Source organism: Solenopsis invicta, chromosome 16 (genome assembly GCF_016802725.1).
Source record: "Solenopsis invicta isolate M01_SB chromosome 16, UNIL_Sinv_3.0, whole genome shotgun sequence".
In the NCBI taxonomy this organism is placed as follows: domain Eukaryota; kingdom Metazoa; phylum Arthropoda; class Insecta; order Hymenoptera; family Formicidae; genus Solenopsis; species Solenopsis invicta.
This window is the reverse complement of record NC_052679.1, coordinates 15,254,091-15,271,526: the sequence shown is the minus strand read 5'-3', so window position 1 is coordinate 15,271,526 and position 17,436 is coordinate 15,254,091. Positions and strand designations below refer to the sequence as shown.

General features: G+C 39.8%; 1 protein-coding gene and 1 long non-coding RNA gene across 2 annotated transcripts in view; one reads left to right on the top strand and one right to left on the bottom strand.

Annotated features, from left to right (window-relative positions):
- The window catches only part of LOC105199305 (homeotic protein empty spiracles), a 41,787-nt gene extending 33,786 nt beyond the window's left edge, over window positions 1-8,001 (bottom strand). The window contains exon 1 of the mRNA XM_011166326.3: window positions 6,010-8,001. Coding sequence (XP_011164628.1) covers window positions 6,010-6,946 — 937 coding nt within the window. The 5' untranslated portion in view covers window positions 6,947-8,001. The remainder of the gene's footprint in view (window positions 1-6,009) is intronic.
- LOC105199306 overlaps window positions 1-17,436 on the top strand; it is a 203,027-nt gene that overhangs the window by 174,810 nt on the left and 10,781 nt on the right. The gene's annotated exons all lie outside the window — the stretch shown is intronic.

The window sequence follows — 17,436 nt, the reverse complement described above, 5'->3', positions numbered from 1 at the left end:
ACTTTGCATTTTAGCGTTTGCAAAATATATTGTTCGCAAATGGGACAAGACGTACGCCTGAAGTTTTTTCATCATACTCACTCAATTTCTCGATGTATTAATACCATATATCATTTCAATTATTTGCATTTGCGTGGTGGAGCGAAATTGCACAACACTGTTAGCCGTAATGACAGATCCAGATACACACGCATCGATCCTTTCCGCGAACGTTTCTCCACCACGGGAACAACTTTTTTCTCTCTCGCGGCGTATTATAAGTGTAACCACATAGTCCCGTCTTTCGTGTCTCTCGCAAAAAGAGAGGGGAATAAAAGAAGGAAAGAAAAAACCGTAGGCAACTTAATAAGCCTCGGAGATCAATCTCGAGAATAGTCGCGCCACGAGTGGCTTCTCTCCCGCTAATACGAACTTTCCGCGTTATTGGCGCGAGTGTGGCACTCGTAGCGCGAGATGCTACACGCAAATCCTTATTCGCAATCGCGTCTATCCCGAGCCCGTGTGGATCTTCATTACAGGCAATTAGAGCCGCGTCGCGATCACGGTGGTCATTCACGCGGAATGGTCATTAAGACGTCCCGCGAGTCGAATTTTCAAAAGCGAGCACGGGAAAACGCGTCGTACGCAATTTACCGTCGGTGGTGATTAGTACCGGCGCAAGGATGGAGATTGCAATCAAAATAGCGCGAAAAAGCGAAGGATTTCCTCGCGACAGCCGACGCGGCGGAAAAATAAAACTGGGAGGGAGCCCGCGGAACTCCTCTCGTATGAAGAACGAGAAATCGTTTCCTACGATCGTGCGCACCTTCCCCATTTAGAATACGACATGCGCGATGCGAATCTCGCCTGCAAAAGTTTTTGCTAACCGATGTTTAGCGTCGAGAGCGCTATCAAGCAGGATTTGCAATCGTGCGATTTGCCGACTAAACGCGCCGTTAAACATAGCATTGTTTTCGCATCGCTGGCGATTAGACGCTTCTCAAGGATGAGAGGCTGCCTGTTATCTGGAAAATCTCGGATGTAATTGCAACGGTAATATACCTGCCGGCGTCGATAGCAGAATATTCTCTACTGTATTTAGCGATTGATTGGGTAAACGGAGATTGAAAATGAACTGCGAATTAACTAAGATTACATCAGATAAAAAATTGTTGCTCTTTAAGTGCTGAGAAATCTTGTTTAAATTCTTCTCGGTATAAAAAACTTCGGTCTCCGTAGAGAATTATATGATGCTGATTTAACACAATAAGATATCTGATTTGCCACTGCTTCTTTAAATACCATGTCCTAATCACAGTTTTATTTGCGAGGAAATTTCTAATCTTGAAATCGTTGCTTTTAATAAATCGATAAGGCATTTTATCAACTCATTCATCAATGACCGTTATATTATTAAATAATTAAACAGTTAAATAATTGTTTTATTCGTAATAATTAATAAATAATAAAATTCCTTTATTATTTTTTGCAACTTAATTAAATTACGACATAGGTATATTTAAATACATAAATTAAGTTATATATTTAATTTAATAATTATAAATATAATACTATAAATTTAATATTATAAATGAACATTTTTATTGTTCTTTTTAACATATAAAATTATCCGGCGTGAACGGAGAGTCAGGTAAAATACACTTGACGATGAATGTGTTTCCACCGGCGGACAAAACGTCTCTTTAGTTCAATGATTTTGTTTTCATATTTAATACACGGAATAAAAGTTATTTTGCAGCAGCCGAGATTTAATTCGCGATATCAGGATATTGGTTCTAAAAATGTGTGCAGAAGCAGAGCGACGAAAAAACGCCGAGGGCAATTAATCGTTGCGGTAATGTCCGTTAACGTAGAGTAGCCGAGCAGGAGATTCAACAAGGAGGAAGTTCTCTTTGCGCCATTAAGAGCCTTTAAAGACGTTGGCAGGCAGGACTGCAGCGAAATAGGCTAGAGAAAATAATCAAAGACTGGCTTATCAAGACGGTTGCACGTTCCCGCGAGCGCGCGCGCTCGGTCGAGCGTGTATTCGTACACGACTGCACGTGTACTTGAACGTACATACTCGTATTCTATAAAATAGCGGGGGAAGGGAGGATCTCTCGCTCTTCTCAACGGTAATTACCGATAACGACTAATTGCTAGATAAGCGACTGCCCCCTCTACGTGACTGAATCTCCGATCGGCTACATCGCGGTGCATCCCAGTGCTCTTGTTGCATCGAAACTCGATCACCGTGCAAGATCTCGCGCAATTTCTAATATATAAGAGATATTTATTACGGTAATACTGCGCAACACTCCACCTTGAGAATCGCGTTATCAGTCAACGAATAAACTTCGGCACGAATAATCGTTGCAAACCAAAAAAGCTGACAGAAAAATATCTTAATTGATATCGGAAAGAAAGTCACTTGACTCCAAAAGCGTAGACTCTGTGGCATCTAAATGAGAGGAGAAAAAAATAATCTGCGTTTTGCATTTATATTTCTTCAATTCAATTTAAAAATAAACAAAATTATGTTAGTTATATTGAAAATAGCATGAATAATTATTCATCATTATTCACAAAATGTGTAATATAATTTCTCTTTCCTTCATGTTTCTAATTCATCTTTTTATGCTCTTCTGACAATGGATTTCAATCGTTTGACAGCACTTGATGTTTCAAGGCATTTGGTAGTATCAATTGAAATTTATTTTTAGCAGAGCTGCGATATTACGGGTTATCTAATTCGACTTTTATCATTTTATACTTGTTTCCACTGGATCATTTTCTCAGAAAGTTTATACATACATACAATTTTTTTATCTTATAATGCTGTCCCACATCTGGCATCTCAAGAATCAATTTCTCACTATTTCTAGTGCTCATTTATTATTTTGTATGTTATTTCTACAACATTAGAGAATAGACAATAGAATCAATTTTTTTCCAAGTCTCTTCCTAGATTTGTAATGCGTAGTTTTTCCTTATTTTTTTTTTAATATCTTTCTTCAAGTCTTTTCTCTTGTTATTTAACACTTTATTGATTCGTGTTATTCTTCTTTCTTTTATCTCCTGAAATTTTCATATGTTTTTACATGTAGCTTTTACAGCCTCTTAATCTTTTCATTGAGAGAATTGTTCGATCAATTTATTTAAAAAAAAAGTAAACGGATATTTATAATGGGACAAAAATTCGATTTAAACGGTCATAAATATCCGTTTGTTACTTTTTCATACGATACTTTGATCATTTTTCTTCAGACTGAAAGAAATCTATTGTTCTTACTATCCCTATTGTCTTTCAACTAGTAGAATTCTTTATACGCACCATTTCTTGCGATCTTCAAATCATGTATTAAGTTACACTCAAGTTGGAATAATATTTATGCATGTTAATGTTCATGTTATCATTTTTCCAAATAATTCGCTAAAATCTGAAATTATTTGTAATCATTGCATTCTCGCATTATCTGCCGTTATTACTCGAGAAGGAAAAAAAAGATCTCTCTGAAAAAAAATGTGCGAAACATCAAGGACTAATATGGCATTCGTTGCCGAGCTTTTCTCAGAGGAAACTAGTTTCGTCTTCACGGATATATATTTCTTTACTTAGTGGCACGCCCCTATACGTGCCGATTGCGGTAAATTTATGATAATCGTCTTCTCTACCTGCCGGGGACGCTCTATCTTCTCCGAGCTTGCCCGCCTCTTGTGGTCGACCACGTAAGTAACACTAAACGAGACCTGTGTTGTGTCTGATTGCCGGCCGGTGTATCTCAAGTAGTTTGTAAGAAATTTGCGAAACAGACTTTATTTCACTGTTCAAACTTCGAAAAGGGTTCGACAAATTGCCTCGGCGCAAAGTGCACGTGGTTGATTAACAATTGTGTTCTCCTCGGAACAACAATAAAATAGATCCGGACAATGTCTCTAAATACTAATAACTCGTAATGAGAAGATCGATGCTCACTTTGAAATAAGAATCCAACGATCAATTCTTATAAATTTGTATCAATAGTCATTGTGAGTAAATTATTATTTGTCGATAATAAATGTCGTCTAATTGAGTAATAAGATATATTTATCAAGTGGTCAAAGAGAGAGATAATTCGCCGATTGCTATTGATCCAGCGAACTGTCAATGAGACTCCAATGGATCTCCCGGCAGTGTCGCTTTCCTTCGCGTCATAAACATTAAACGTCTCTTCAAGGTACCTCAGATTGTTCAATAATACATATTGGACGACAGAAATCGTTATCTCGGCGTAACCGATAAGCGTTGTCATCCATCATAAAGTTGTGTATGCGTGCTTCAGCATCGCGCGAACGGGACGGCCGAGCCGCGGGGAGCCGAACGAGTCGTCGCGAGAGGGAGAGCTCGCGTCGTGCGATGGTATTTCTTCTGTGTTTCCCATTAATGGGACGAACGACGATAGCCGAGTAATTGGATTGGCGCTTATATCAACGCGAGGAAATAAATTAATTATGACGCCGAGAGAGTCGCGGGAAAACTGGTGACACACTTGTTTTGCCTGGCGCGCGATAAGGAACGGGGACAACAATATTACAAAATCCTAATTACGAAATATTTGCATAACCCCAGCAATGTGCGCGCGTATGTATGGGAATAATTATCAATATTATTATTACAGAGACCGCGCGCCGATTGAGTTATTTACATACGTCTTGATTCGATAACGTCCGAAAAAATATGTGTCGATGTCCTTTGACCGGATTGACATGAATGCATAAACCAGTAAGATCTGCGAGACAAATCGCCTCTCATTACGAATATTGTTATGTTTTGGAAGCTTGTATGTCGATCTCACATGATTTGTGATAAGGAATGTGAATGGTAGTTTATCTACTTGAATGGCTTTCACGCAAATAAACTACTACACGATAAACCCGATATAAATATAATTGCGCGTTACAAAACCACATTGCCGAAATCCTTGAACACAAAATTAGATTTACATTTAATGTAATGAATGGAATCGTCAAACAAGGTCAAGTGAATTTTCTGATGTCCATTTCTTATCTCTTATTTTTTTTAACTCCAACTTATCTTTTATCTTCTAAAAATTAAAAAAAGATAAAGAGTAAGTTAAATTGAGATTAAAATTAATTCACGTGTTGATAGAAATGGGCGTAAATCGTTTAGTTTTGGACAATAATCTGACCTTTGAAACATAAACATTTCTTTCACAATGTTTTTCATCAAGCAAAATATTTTCACTCACAAGGACACAATATTCGCTAACGTCAACGCGCGTAAATTTTCAGTGAGTTACAAGTGAATCGTTCGCGGAAACAATTTCATTAAATGTGTAACATGTATATTACATGTCTTTATTACATAGAAAAAACGATTTGATTGAAATATCTAAAAATTTAGCTAAATACAGATCTGAAAATAATTATATTGAACCATCAAAATAATTATAAAGGAAGTTCAAGCATGACGAGCAGTACTGCAAAAGTTTTGATATCTTAGCAATCAGCTTAAACATTTACATAATTATTTTGGCCTAACAAAATTATTTTTAAATCTGTATCATTTAAATTTTTAATTCTTTAGCAAAACCGTTCTTTTCGTCTAATTATTCGGAAACATATACTAATGATGGTTCAACTGAACATCAAACACCAATGTAAAAGACATAGCAGGTCTGCTCAGTATTGTCACGTGTTGTAACTTCAAACAGCTTGAATGTCAGACTCCTGATTGCGCATGCATCTTCATGGCTCGTTTTGCAAACAGGGATTTGCATGCCTGCACGTTCGAGTCTTCACGTTACTCCTCAAAGTACCGCGTTTTTCATGTTACTTATTTTTTCAATTCACATAAAGTGTATAATGTTCCTTAAAGCAGGCATTAAAGAGCACATTAAACATCTTTTGTGAAAAAGAACATAAATTGATTCTAAATAGTGTCCCTGACCTCGCATAACTAAGTCTTATACTTGATCTTTTTTTCGTAATGAAAAAAAATGTTGAAAAGCGTGAAGGACGTATCCATACCTCCAGGAAATCTGTGTGGAAAGATTCTACCGTGCCTCGAGAGTAACCAGGGATATAGAGGGTAGCTATCTCTAGGCGGTTGATGGGGATGAGGCGGCGGATGCGGTCCACCGGGAGTTCCACCATGCGGATAAGGCCCGTGAGGTGGTCCATGGGGTGACGCGCCGTGATGCGCCTGAAGCGCCACCGCGATATTTGCCGCCTGGAAGTGTTGGGCCGCGGCCAAATTGGCAGCTAAAGCCAGTTGCTGCGTGTGATATTCGTTCTGGCCGGTCTGAGGTCCTGCGGCACCATGACCGCCAGGTAATCCATACAGAGACTTGAGCTGCTCCGCAGCCATGACCGCGGCCGTCGCGGCGGTAGGAGGCGTGAGATAGTTTGGGCTAGGCCTCACCACCCCTGGGGGTGGTTGTGGATGCGAACCGACTGGAGATGAGTTCCCGTGTGGTATCCTGTGTGGTGGGCTAGGGCTATTGTTGGGCGTAGAACCGCCGCTATGACTGTGAACAGTTGTCCGGCCAAAGTCTAGATGCGTCGTCGTTGACAGGTTGTGATGATGCGGATGACCATGATGATTGGTACCGTGAAGGTGATGGTGACCACCGCCACCGCCGCCGCCGCCGCCGCCACTAATAGTAACGTGCGACGATGTCCGTCGCGAGTTTGGATACGATTCAACGGAGGAACTTCGAGAGACTGGTCGATCGGAACCTTCGGAATGAGCACCGGGCGATCTCGTTGCGATCCGGCGTGCTCGCGGCGAGGACGAGCCCTCGACTATCTCCATTGGACTGCCATCGATCTCGACTCGGTCCAGCCGATCCAGGCGATCTGCCTCGCGACCACCTTGCCCGCCGCCGACGATCGAGTCGATGCTAAAGCCGATCTTCGGCTTCGATGGCACCGGGACGATTGGCGTCGGCGCGAGCGGCATCATCGTACGATTATCGTACGCTTCCCAGGTGGACAACCCACTTTGACGGGACCAATAAATTTGCGAATGCCGAATCGTCGAAATTAGATTCGCCGCATCATCGTGACCGCCTCGAAGCCGCCCTTCCTCAAATCGATCGAGTGACTCGTTAAGTTCAGTCTGTATCTCCTCGCACAGTTTTTCCAAATACCTTCCAACTCTCGATTGTTTCTTCTTCGAAATATTAATCGTTTCTCTTCGATCACAATAATCATCGATGAAGTCCGTTATCTCGGCAGTCAATCGGTGACGGACAATTAAGTCCCAGTCTCTTGCTGACGCATCACTAGAATATGACGGATACGTACTCGCGAACCCGTCGTGTCTCCTCGTAGGTGTCTCCAAATCACCCACCAACGTAACTTAACTAACGCAATAAGTGTAAAATCGACCGATATGCGAATAACTAACGTAATCACGAACGCCGTCGCACTGGCTGGAGCCTCACGACACTCACTCGTACGTCACGTCCGACACTCTCCATCGACCTGCTCGCGACACGACTGATACTTTGATGCTGCAACGTCGAAAAGGAGCACACGTTACGCGTTCTGTCAAATTTAGCCCTCGGTTACGAGAGCGAACACCGAGCACCAGCTCTGACGGATGTTCCTGGCACGACGGCTTGCTAGTGTTTGAGCAAATTACAGGCTAAACGAGGCGCTCGCCGCGCCGTAGTGGGGAAGCGGTTCGAAGCCAGTGGATTGAACCCCACCAAGTTCATATCTCGGAGCGCGATTCCACGCGAAGTGGGGAACTGGCTGAAATCGACTTGGAACGCGGGATGGGCGTTGCTCTATAGTTACGCGCGAAGGCGTGCACTTACTCCGATTGGTCGATTTACCGCGAGGCGAAAGCAGAGTTGGACACGGACGCGATCGTAGCTATCAGAGTTCCCGCGAAGTACGTAGAAGCTGCAGTGGGGCGACGCATTAGTCGGCGATGGGCGTTAAACTCACGTTTTTGTCGTGCGATGAAAATGAGTCGTTTAATTAATACGTCTGGCTCTCGCTCTCGCTCCCACCCGCGCTGCCCCGTTTCTCTCCTCACCGCCCCCCGTCCCGCCCCCCTTCCCCTTTCTCCACCCTGTCACTCCGCCCCACGAGAGAAACGAGAGAAGAGCTGTTCGTTCGTTTGTGATTGTACGGCTTCGCTTGCTTCTTCGGATCTCCTCTCTACTGAAGAGCAATAAAACCCTACCAGAGCCAGAGAATAAAAAGCTGTGAAAAGGTCAAAAGTGTTTCGTAAAGATGCCCAGAAAATCACCTGGACACCAAGTATCTTTTTCTTTGTATAGTAATTACCGTCTTTAAATTCTTTGTACAACATCTTTCAAAAAAACCCTTTTTACTATGAAAATGTATAATAAATGTTTTAAACCGATTGTTTTCCACTACTGCTTTCCATTACGACAGTAGCAAGTGTCAATGAAGTCATTTTTCAAATTAACGAGAAAGTAACAACGAACGATTACAATTTTCATGGTATATTTAACCATTATGGCAGATTCTATTTAGATGTTTCCACTTATAAGACAAATAAAGATAAATTTTACTTTAAAATTGCTTTTTTCCTTTTTGTTATCGAAATAGCTATGGAAGAAAAATAGATAATAAAAAGTAACAATAAAGATTAAAACATAAAAAAATATCAAAAAGATAAAAATTCATAAATCTAAATTCAGATATTTATTCATAAAGTATTTGTACTTTCTGCAATTTCTTCAAAGGATTACAAAACGGAAAAAGATAAATTTGTTTTAAAGCAGTATGAAAATAATCCCAAAATCCCAAAAGTAACTTAAAGAAGAATGATATAAAAAGAAAAAGTTTAAGTTAGCTTTGAACCGTATAGAAATAGCATATTTATCTTTTTATTCACAATTTATCAAAGTTAATTTAAAATTTAGGGTCTTTTTGTTCCTTAAGACCCAATAATATTTAAAAATCAAAATCATTCAGTGAGGTATTTTTTTCAGTCTGAAGTATCTTTAACACGTTGTCTGTCTAACGAGTTTTGCACATCTTACGTTGTAAGCCACAGAATTTTCAATATCAGAAATAAATAACGATACAAATACTGTATATATAATTAAAGAATATACTTATGAGTAATGTGTTTTATATTTTATATTATTATTTGACTATTTGTCATTTAAAATTTTATATTAAATGGCATTTATTTCTACAAGTGTTTTAAACAATGTCAGTAACGCCGGTCACCAGTGAGTTTTAATTCTTTACAGACTACCCTGTTTTTCTTGCTTAACTGTTTAGTCATGCTACCTGTGTCGTTGATAGATAAATGAAGTTTTTAAAGAGTTTTTTAAAGGATTTTGGGCTTTAAAAAAAATGTGAAAAAATTCTCATAGACTCTTTTAAACGTTTAGAAATAGGATTGTATAATTACATGACCCAAATTTTTTTACCTTTTTTGTGTACGTTCGAATGTGAAACAAAGGGTTAAGACTCTATTGAAAAATCAAGTACTATTTTATGAATGACCATTACGGTACTCATAGTGTTACGATGCATTTACGGAAAAATTGAAAAGAAGAAATCTGTTTTACAATTTGTGAAGCTTAAAAAGTCTGTCAATTTCCAAATGGACTTTGAATGTAATGCGTAGGTGAATGCATATTAAAAATCTGAAATTAATCTTTGTGCCGATTTTATATAATTGCGTGTATATGGATATATATATATATATATATATATATATATATATATATATATATATATGGGACCCGAGTTACAATAGATATTGTGTATACGGTACAACGGATACGTGGCGAGTCTTCTTCCTTCGTGCGCGTTTTTAAATAACCTCGGTTCGACCGATGGATTCCGCCTAACGGAGATTTTAAATTTTCTTGTTTTCCCGTATACTGAAAGCTGCTGCCTATTTGTCTTAATTCTCGAAGCTTCTATTTCTCTTCATATTTACATCTCTCTATTGTTTCGAGCTGCCTAACAACACGCTTTTATTTTCGGATTTTTCTATCTATTATCATTTGCCGGTTGGGCTCGTGGCGAGGCGATCGACACAGGACTAGCATTGCTCAATCAAATCAATCAGTAAAAATTAGTCGTTTAACTAAACACAAAAAATTGAATACTTGTCCAATGAAAAATTGATCGCATTGTTAATAGTGGAATACATGCGAATTTGTATATTTTGAAAACTACGAATTTCGAGACTCTTATTACGAGACGTATTAGGACTGGCTAATCTATGCGATATCATGATTACGGGAAATTGAACAGTAACATCCGACACCGTCACATAATTTGATAGACACTAATTTCGCAATTAAGACGTCAGCCGACGGTGCGGAATGACACTCCTGTCACGATGTGATGTTGAAAGCGCTCGTGATCGCGGAGCCGTGAAAATCTACTGTCAACCGAGCGAATATTTCATAATTGACGTTCATCTTCGGGCGACGTTTAACCATCGGTTGTAATCAAGCCAACGTTGGTCTCAAAACCGCGTTGAAAATTGAAACGGATGACGATGCGCTCGTTACGTTATTACATTGATTGGCATTCATATACTATTTTACAGTACGGTTATTTTCTTTTGTTATATAAATGTTTAATGAATCGTATTCATATAGTTACCTCATTCTACTAAATGCTTATGTCACAGTTATGTCATTGTGCTAAAAACTGTGAGATACAATGTTTTATTTAAATATTTCTTGAATCTTGAAATCTTTTTCTATAGAAAGAAATTTTGATTCCAAATTTAAGAGAAGTATATCTATCATTAAATGAACATGGCAAGAATTATGTTTTACAATTGATTCATTTTAAACTAATTTGTTAGAGACATATCTTTAAAACATTTGGTATTGTTATTAGAGACTTATAGCACAGTACGTGCAAATTGCGTGCGCTGGCAAATCGGTGATTGGCTCGATATGTTATAAAAAGAAATATTCCGTCATGGCAACAGAGCGAGTCTATCAGCGACAATAAATTCCGCGCTAAAGCGCTACGTCTAATCAGAGTTAGAACGAATCAGTCGACGTATCAAAGACCGACGACGGATCAGAAACGCTCGGTAAACGCCATATCGCGTGAGATTGAAAGCACTCAATCACGGGACTCTCATCTCGCCAGGAATAATCGATTAACTTTTAATATTACATATGTTCGGATGATATCGAGCGGCATTTACAGTACGCAGAAATGTAAGCACTTGAGATTGACGATTTGCGTCATTATACTTTCAATCAATATTAATTTCAATCGATCAATATTAATTTAGTGGTGCATTGTTACGTGCCTTGAGCGAAATGATATTCGTGTTAGTGTTTATTCTTGATGCCATTTAAAAGAGAGGAAGGAGAAGAACTAATTTTTATTTTTATAATCAAATTAATCTCTTATAGCTTCTAGTAATCGACCAATTTTATATTGATTCAAATCTGTAAAAATTGTTCCCTTTATTCAGTCGGAATTTCAAGCCATAATTACCATGGGAAAGTGCAGTGAAATTAATGTGTGCTCCGAAGAATATTCTTTTCTCTCACGGAGAATACGTTACGATCGTAATTCACGTCCAGAGGGGAAGACACTTTGTGTCCTAATAAATATCGTGTTCATACAACGCGAACCACCGTCAGGATCACTTCAATTAGAGGAGGCTGCGCAGTGAGTCGACTACCCGAAATTGCGTCCAACCCCTTAAATCCTCGTATTTTTTCGTTTCCCCTCTCCTTCTGCCGGCTCGTCGCGTACAGCAACCAGCCCCCATGGCGGAGCCGATGAGGCTCGATTTCTCGCCCTACCGAGGACGGCGCGTGTGGCCACGACGGTGGCAGCGGCACGTGTGTAGGTGCTTCGACACGTGAAACAGAAGTGGGGATATTCAACATGGCGACTGTGCACATATCGTGAACAACGGTGCACCAATGCGCGAGCAGCGAGCACGCCCGTTTCGACGACTCTTCGCTTTCTTATTTCTTCCCGAGCCCCTTCGACTTTATCTTCTCTTTCTTCTTCTCTTCTTCTTCTTCTTCTTCCTTCTCTTAGCCGTTCTCCTCACCATTCTCTCTCCGATCACAAGATTTTCTCGCCTCCTTTGATAACTTCTTTATATCAGAAATGAAGCTATTCGTATCTCTCGAAGAATATATCGGATATCGATAACGGAATTTTAGCGAAGAAATTACAAAAAGCAAGCGAAAGATTTTTTGGAAAATTCTAAAATTGCATAATTGACATGATGAACCTTTATAGTATCATTATTCGATTAAATAATCCACAGACACAATGCGACAATTTATTGAAAAATTAATATACGAAAATCTATAGTTGGAATTATTTTTTGTTTTATTATACACAGTCTTCTTATCTATACAATAAAATTTAAACGAAAGTTTGATAAAATAAATTTTATTCTTTAATATACAAATGAACGTTTTTCCCAACTACTTTAAAATATATCCTATTAATTAATAATTTATTAAAGAAAGATGCCGGTCTGTAAAAAAATAAGAGAAAAAAAATAAAATTGATTCAATTAATTCTAAATTTAACAACGAACAAAATTTAAATATTTTTACGTCATATTCGTCAATGTTAATGCAGAACATGAGTTACCAACTTTATTTTTATTAATTTTGTCGTAATTTCTTGCAAAGCTTTTTCTATCTATTTTATTCAATCTACTTCAATCGTTCAACATTTTTTCTGATTAATAATTAACACAAAAATAAAATGGTTTAGATTTACATGTCACTGAAGTATATTAGTACATTTGAAAGGAGATGTAAAGAGAGAGGTATATTTCTCACTTGAACATATTTATCTTATTTATTACTACTCCGCTAATAATGTAGCATATCAAGAACACAGATATTGAAAATCTATTGTCATATTTGTATAATATCTCAATATTTTTTCTTTCTATTCAATCGATAATAAAATGTATCAGAATGGGGAAACTTCTGCCATGTGTACAGTTGAACTTGCAGTCCATTGTATTTTTTTTATAACCCTCGCTTTCAACTCTCCCTTATAAATAGAAAGTGGCACGTGTAAGTCACACCATATCTCTCAATAGCTCAATGGCTCTGGGTAAGACATTTTTATAAAATTATATCAAAGATTTTTAAGAAACTTTCGGTTAGAGATTCAGTTTCCTTCGGTACGAAGAACCGTTGAGAATATCCGCTTACAAATGTAAAAAAAAAACGCGATCCTATTAAAAAAAAAAGAGAAAGCCAACTTCTAGAACTGCATAAAAAAATCGTAGAAGCTGCTCGACAAATCCGTTGACATTTTCCGTTAACTAGTAAGAATCGTTAGACCACTATTGTCGCAGTGAAAGAGGCAAAGGAGTGTGATCTAAAAAAAAAAAAAAAGAAAAAAGTAACGGCTACTGCACAATTGTCGATTGTGTCGGCATTGTGTATGCCATTGTTTGATAGCCCCAGAGCAACAATGGATTTCCTTTGTCCGCTCGTTTCCTATCCGATCCGAAGTATTTTACGATCGATTGAAATTGACCCCTTTATTGGCGCCATGTTTTCTCGTGTCATGAACAAACGAAGAAATTTGATTTTTCAATTGCGTACGTTACGCGGAGCACAAGGACGCGCAAAATTTCAACTTAGGCGAGAGAAAGCGAGAAATTTCAGTTTACACGCGCGTTCCGTTGGACAATAAGGACGTTTCTCAATAGCTTTACGGTCGTTATTGAAGACACAAATAGAGGGGATGATAAATCAACAGAAAATCTTAGACAAAAGTCTTATAGTGTAAAGCGACAACGCGGAGCTTTTAATTCTGCAGAATTTAAATAATTGTAAATTAAAAAAATTCTCCCTTTCAAGCTCATAAACGCTGCGACTGGACGCGTTATCGCGACCAGTCGACAATTATGCAAATCCGTTGGAAGGCGACCTCGACTCGCGAATCGAGAATCGGTCGCGGGATAAAAGGCTCGTTTCGCGCAGGGAGCATTAATTTCCCAGAGCGCGGCTTCTACGTGCGCGCGTTCCTTCTGTTACGCGCGAGAATCGAACGTAATCGAGCATATAAAAGGGGAGCGGGACTAATCCCGGCCGCACGATCGACCGGGAGGCGCATGTATGTATGCGAGGGCACAATGGTAGCGCGGGACGAATGAAGCTTCTCTCTTTCTCGCTCTCTTCTTCTCGGCGTGCTTAAGGATTGCATTACAGGCAAAATGGCGTGCTTAATCAGGCCATTTATTCGCCGAGCAACGGCCGGCCCGGCCGTGAAAAGCGAGGGAGCTTTTGTGTACCCCGAAACGTCTGCCGGGGTCCCCGCTGTCTCGGCCCGGACTCGCGTACTTTACACATTGTACGTATCGCGCGCGTCCGACGCAATTATAATAAGCTTGTAATGTCGGCATAATGAAGCGCTGTCGGGGACCGTTGACTTGCTCCAAAGAAATCACCAAAAGCGTCGCTCTCACTTTTCGCTCGGGCTACGAGAAAGACGAACGAGTCTGCGTGCAGACGTAGAATTCTTCTCACAACTTACGCCTGCCGATTCAAAATCCCGCGCGGGTCTTGTCAATTAATTAAATATTGAATAAATAGAATATGAAAATAAAATTTATAAATTACAATTGCATAATCTATAAATTACGTGATAACTCAAAATATAAATATCCAATTATAAATAGTCATAAAATCGATCGCGCGAAAAATTCCAAGGTAACCTCAAAATTTATGTGTTTTATTATAATATTAAAGATTAAAAAATTAAGATCATCCCCAGAGCGCTTTCCTTATACTTTTGCTGCAAAATATCGACTAGACGTCGATCTAGCTTGACTGTTGTCATCGTCGTGGGACGTCAGAAACAGTCTTGCCCTTTTCGCGAACCTGAAGAGGGGAACGGGTGGGGGGGGGGGGGGAGACGCTTAGATAACGGACGGCATTTTTGATGAGAAGTCACGACCCCTGCGCGGATTTACGCGAGAATAGCGGATACCGGACGATCCAGCTAACGCACGGCTGTACTTTCGTCCCGAGGGATAAGAGCTGTACCCGGGGTACCGAGGTTACGCTGACATTCAATTACCGTCCACTTATATAGGCGAGGCCCCGCTATACGTGCATCCACTTGATCTGCCCACTTTCAGGCTAATCGCCCTTAATAAGAAATCTCGGACGCGGCACTGAAGGGGTTTTCTACCCGCGGGTACGACGCGCGAGATCGGTACCTTTCGAGATCCTGCGCTCTCGTTGTCTTTTACGATCGCAGCACGACAGATCGATCGCGGGCGGCTGTTTCTCAAACTATGGTCTTGATCGCCAGCTTCTTCCTTACAACCTCGAGGCACACCGAGATCACTTCGGACCGTATACTGAATTTTTCGGAATTAAGATAAATCGACGAAAACATTTTCAGATGAATATAGCAGAGTTGGTACAGAATGATTTGCGTATAAGGTAAATCTGTTTTTTTATCGGTATAAAAATCTCATTAATTCTCTCGACATCTAATTTACAATTTAGTATTTTTCATATTATATACATCAGTCGCTTGCAAATATAAAATTTTTTTTATTGGAAAAAAAATATTTCATAATAAAAGAATATTTTGGTATCCAACTGTGAGGAGAACAGCTGATTTAAATAAAGGTATCGTCGAAGTCAGTTTCAACAGATAAATTAATGTCACCGTACGAAGAATTCAGAATGACAGCGATGAATACGTTATGTCAAAGTAAACGCGCACAGGCGAAATTTCAATAAGGCTGAGAACCGCTGGCGATTCGCGGTCCCCCGTATCTTAAATAACCGGCCGGCACCTATGATTTTCTTGGAACGACCGACGGCTCGATTAAATTGATTCGCAAGCTCGTACGAGGGGGAATGGCGGGCATAAAACGAGGCTGCGCATCGTTTTGCCTCGGTAAGTAAATAAGTTTAAGTGACCGCGCGACAAGCTGCGCGGAAGATCCACCGAACTGCGCAACGCAATTATTGACAGGATTGAGCGGCGATATTTAGATGCCATGCGAGAACTCTGTTTTATGGTGAGAAAGCATCTCTCAGCGAGAACTACAGGTGGTTCATGAAAGAAAAAAGATGATGAGTTAAGACCCGACCGTTTATGACGAAACGCAATTTTACGGCGATGCGCAAGAAGCCACCGGGAGACCGCATCATGAGGCGCATTATGATAATTCATTCATCAGTCATTTTGCGTTTACGACACATTATACACGTACGACCTAAAAAAATATGTATAATGTATAAAAATTACATAAAAAGAATATAAAAATATGCGTGTGTGCGTTATAATACATACACACCAAAGAGAAAAGTCTAGAAAACTGTAACCATTAACGGCTACGGTGCGACGATCTATTATGCATGCGACGTGTGTGTCGCTGTGATGCTTATTATTTTATACAATGTACCTCGCGCACCGTGCATGAACGTGCGGGATCGCAGTTGCATCAAGAGAAAGAGAGAGAGAGAGAGAGAGAGAGAGAGACGTGCAAGGGCGTGCGGAATAAGCGGGCGGTGGTGGGCCGAGGGGGCTGGAAAAACGCGATGGAATCGTGTTCGAGGCCATCATCGGCGATTACGCATACTTGCCGGGGCCATTATGCCTCATTAAAGAGGCCCGATCGGCCTTATTATGTGCACCGTGGACCTCCTCTCGTGGAGCCCCTCGGCAGAGCCGGGGCCCCACCGCTTCGCGTACATCGCCGGCTCGAATGTAATTTTCGACGGGCACGAAGATAGTGGGAGTGCATCGACCGAAAATTAACGGCTCTTTAGGGCAAATTGATCGGCCGTGTTCGCACTCGATTTTTCTGCGCGCCCGTTTAAAAACGCGGGAGGTGCGGATTTACGCGCGCGAGAGAAGGCGGAAGCCCGAGGTGTAGACCGATCGACCGAGGCCGATCGTGAGAAGAACGATCTTCTTCGCTCACTGATTCTCGCGCGGGAAACGCGAGATGAAATCTCGTCATTACACGCTTCTCAATATGCGAGGTAATAACCTTATAAGACGGTAGGAACATATTTTGCGAGACGTAATTCAATTATTTTTCTAGATACTGGACAAAAATTATCTATGTATATATGTATATACATATACTTATATGCATACCTCTTTTATTTTTATCAATTTATTATATGCAAGTATTCCTTTACTTGTGATGGTGTTGTGTTCCAACTTGGTTGTAAATCAAATTAATAGTTAACTGAAATAGTAATATAAGAATTTTGTAATTTAATAAATCACAGAGGCTACGATCGTGCCGTCATATTCTAATTTCTCGATATTTTTATCAGTCATAAAATTCGATGCTTTAATAGCAACCGCAGAGATTTATACAAAGTTTATGGCATGTTTCTCAAAACATTGTAATCAAGATCAATATAAATTTGTCGACTCTTAAGTTAAGCGTCATATATATTAGATAAGGTCGAGATATTGGGTAAC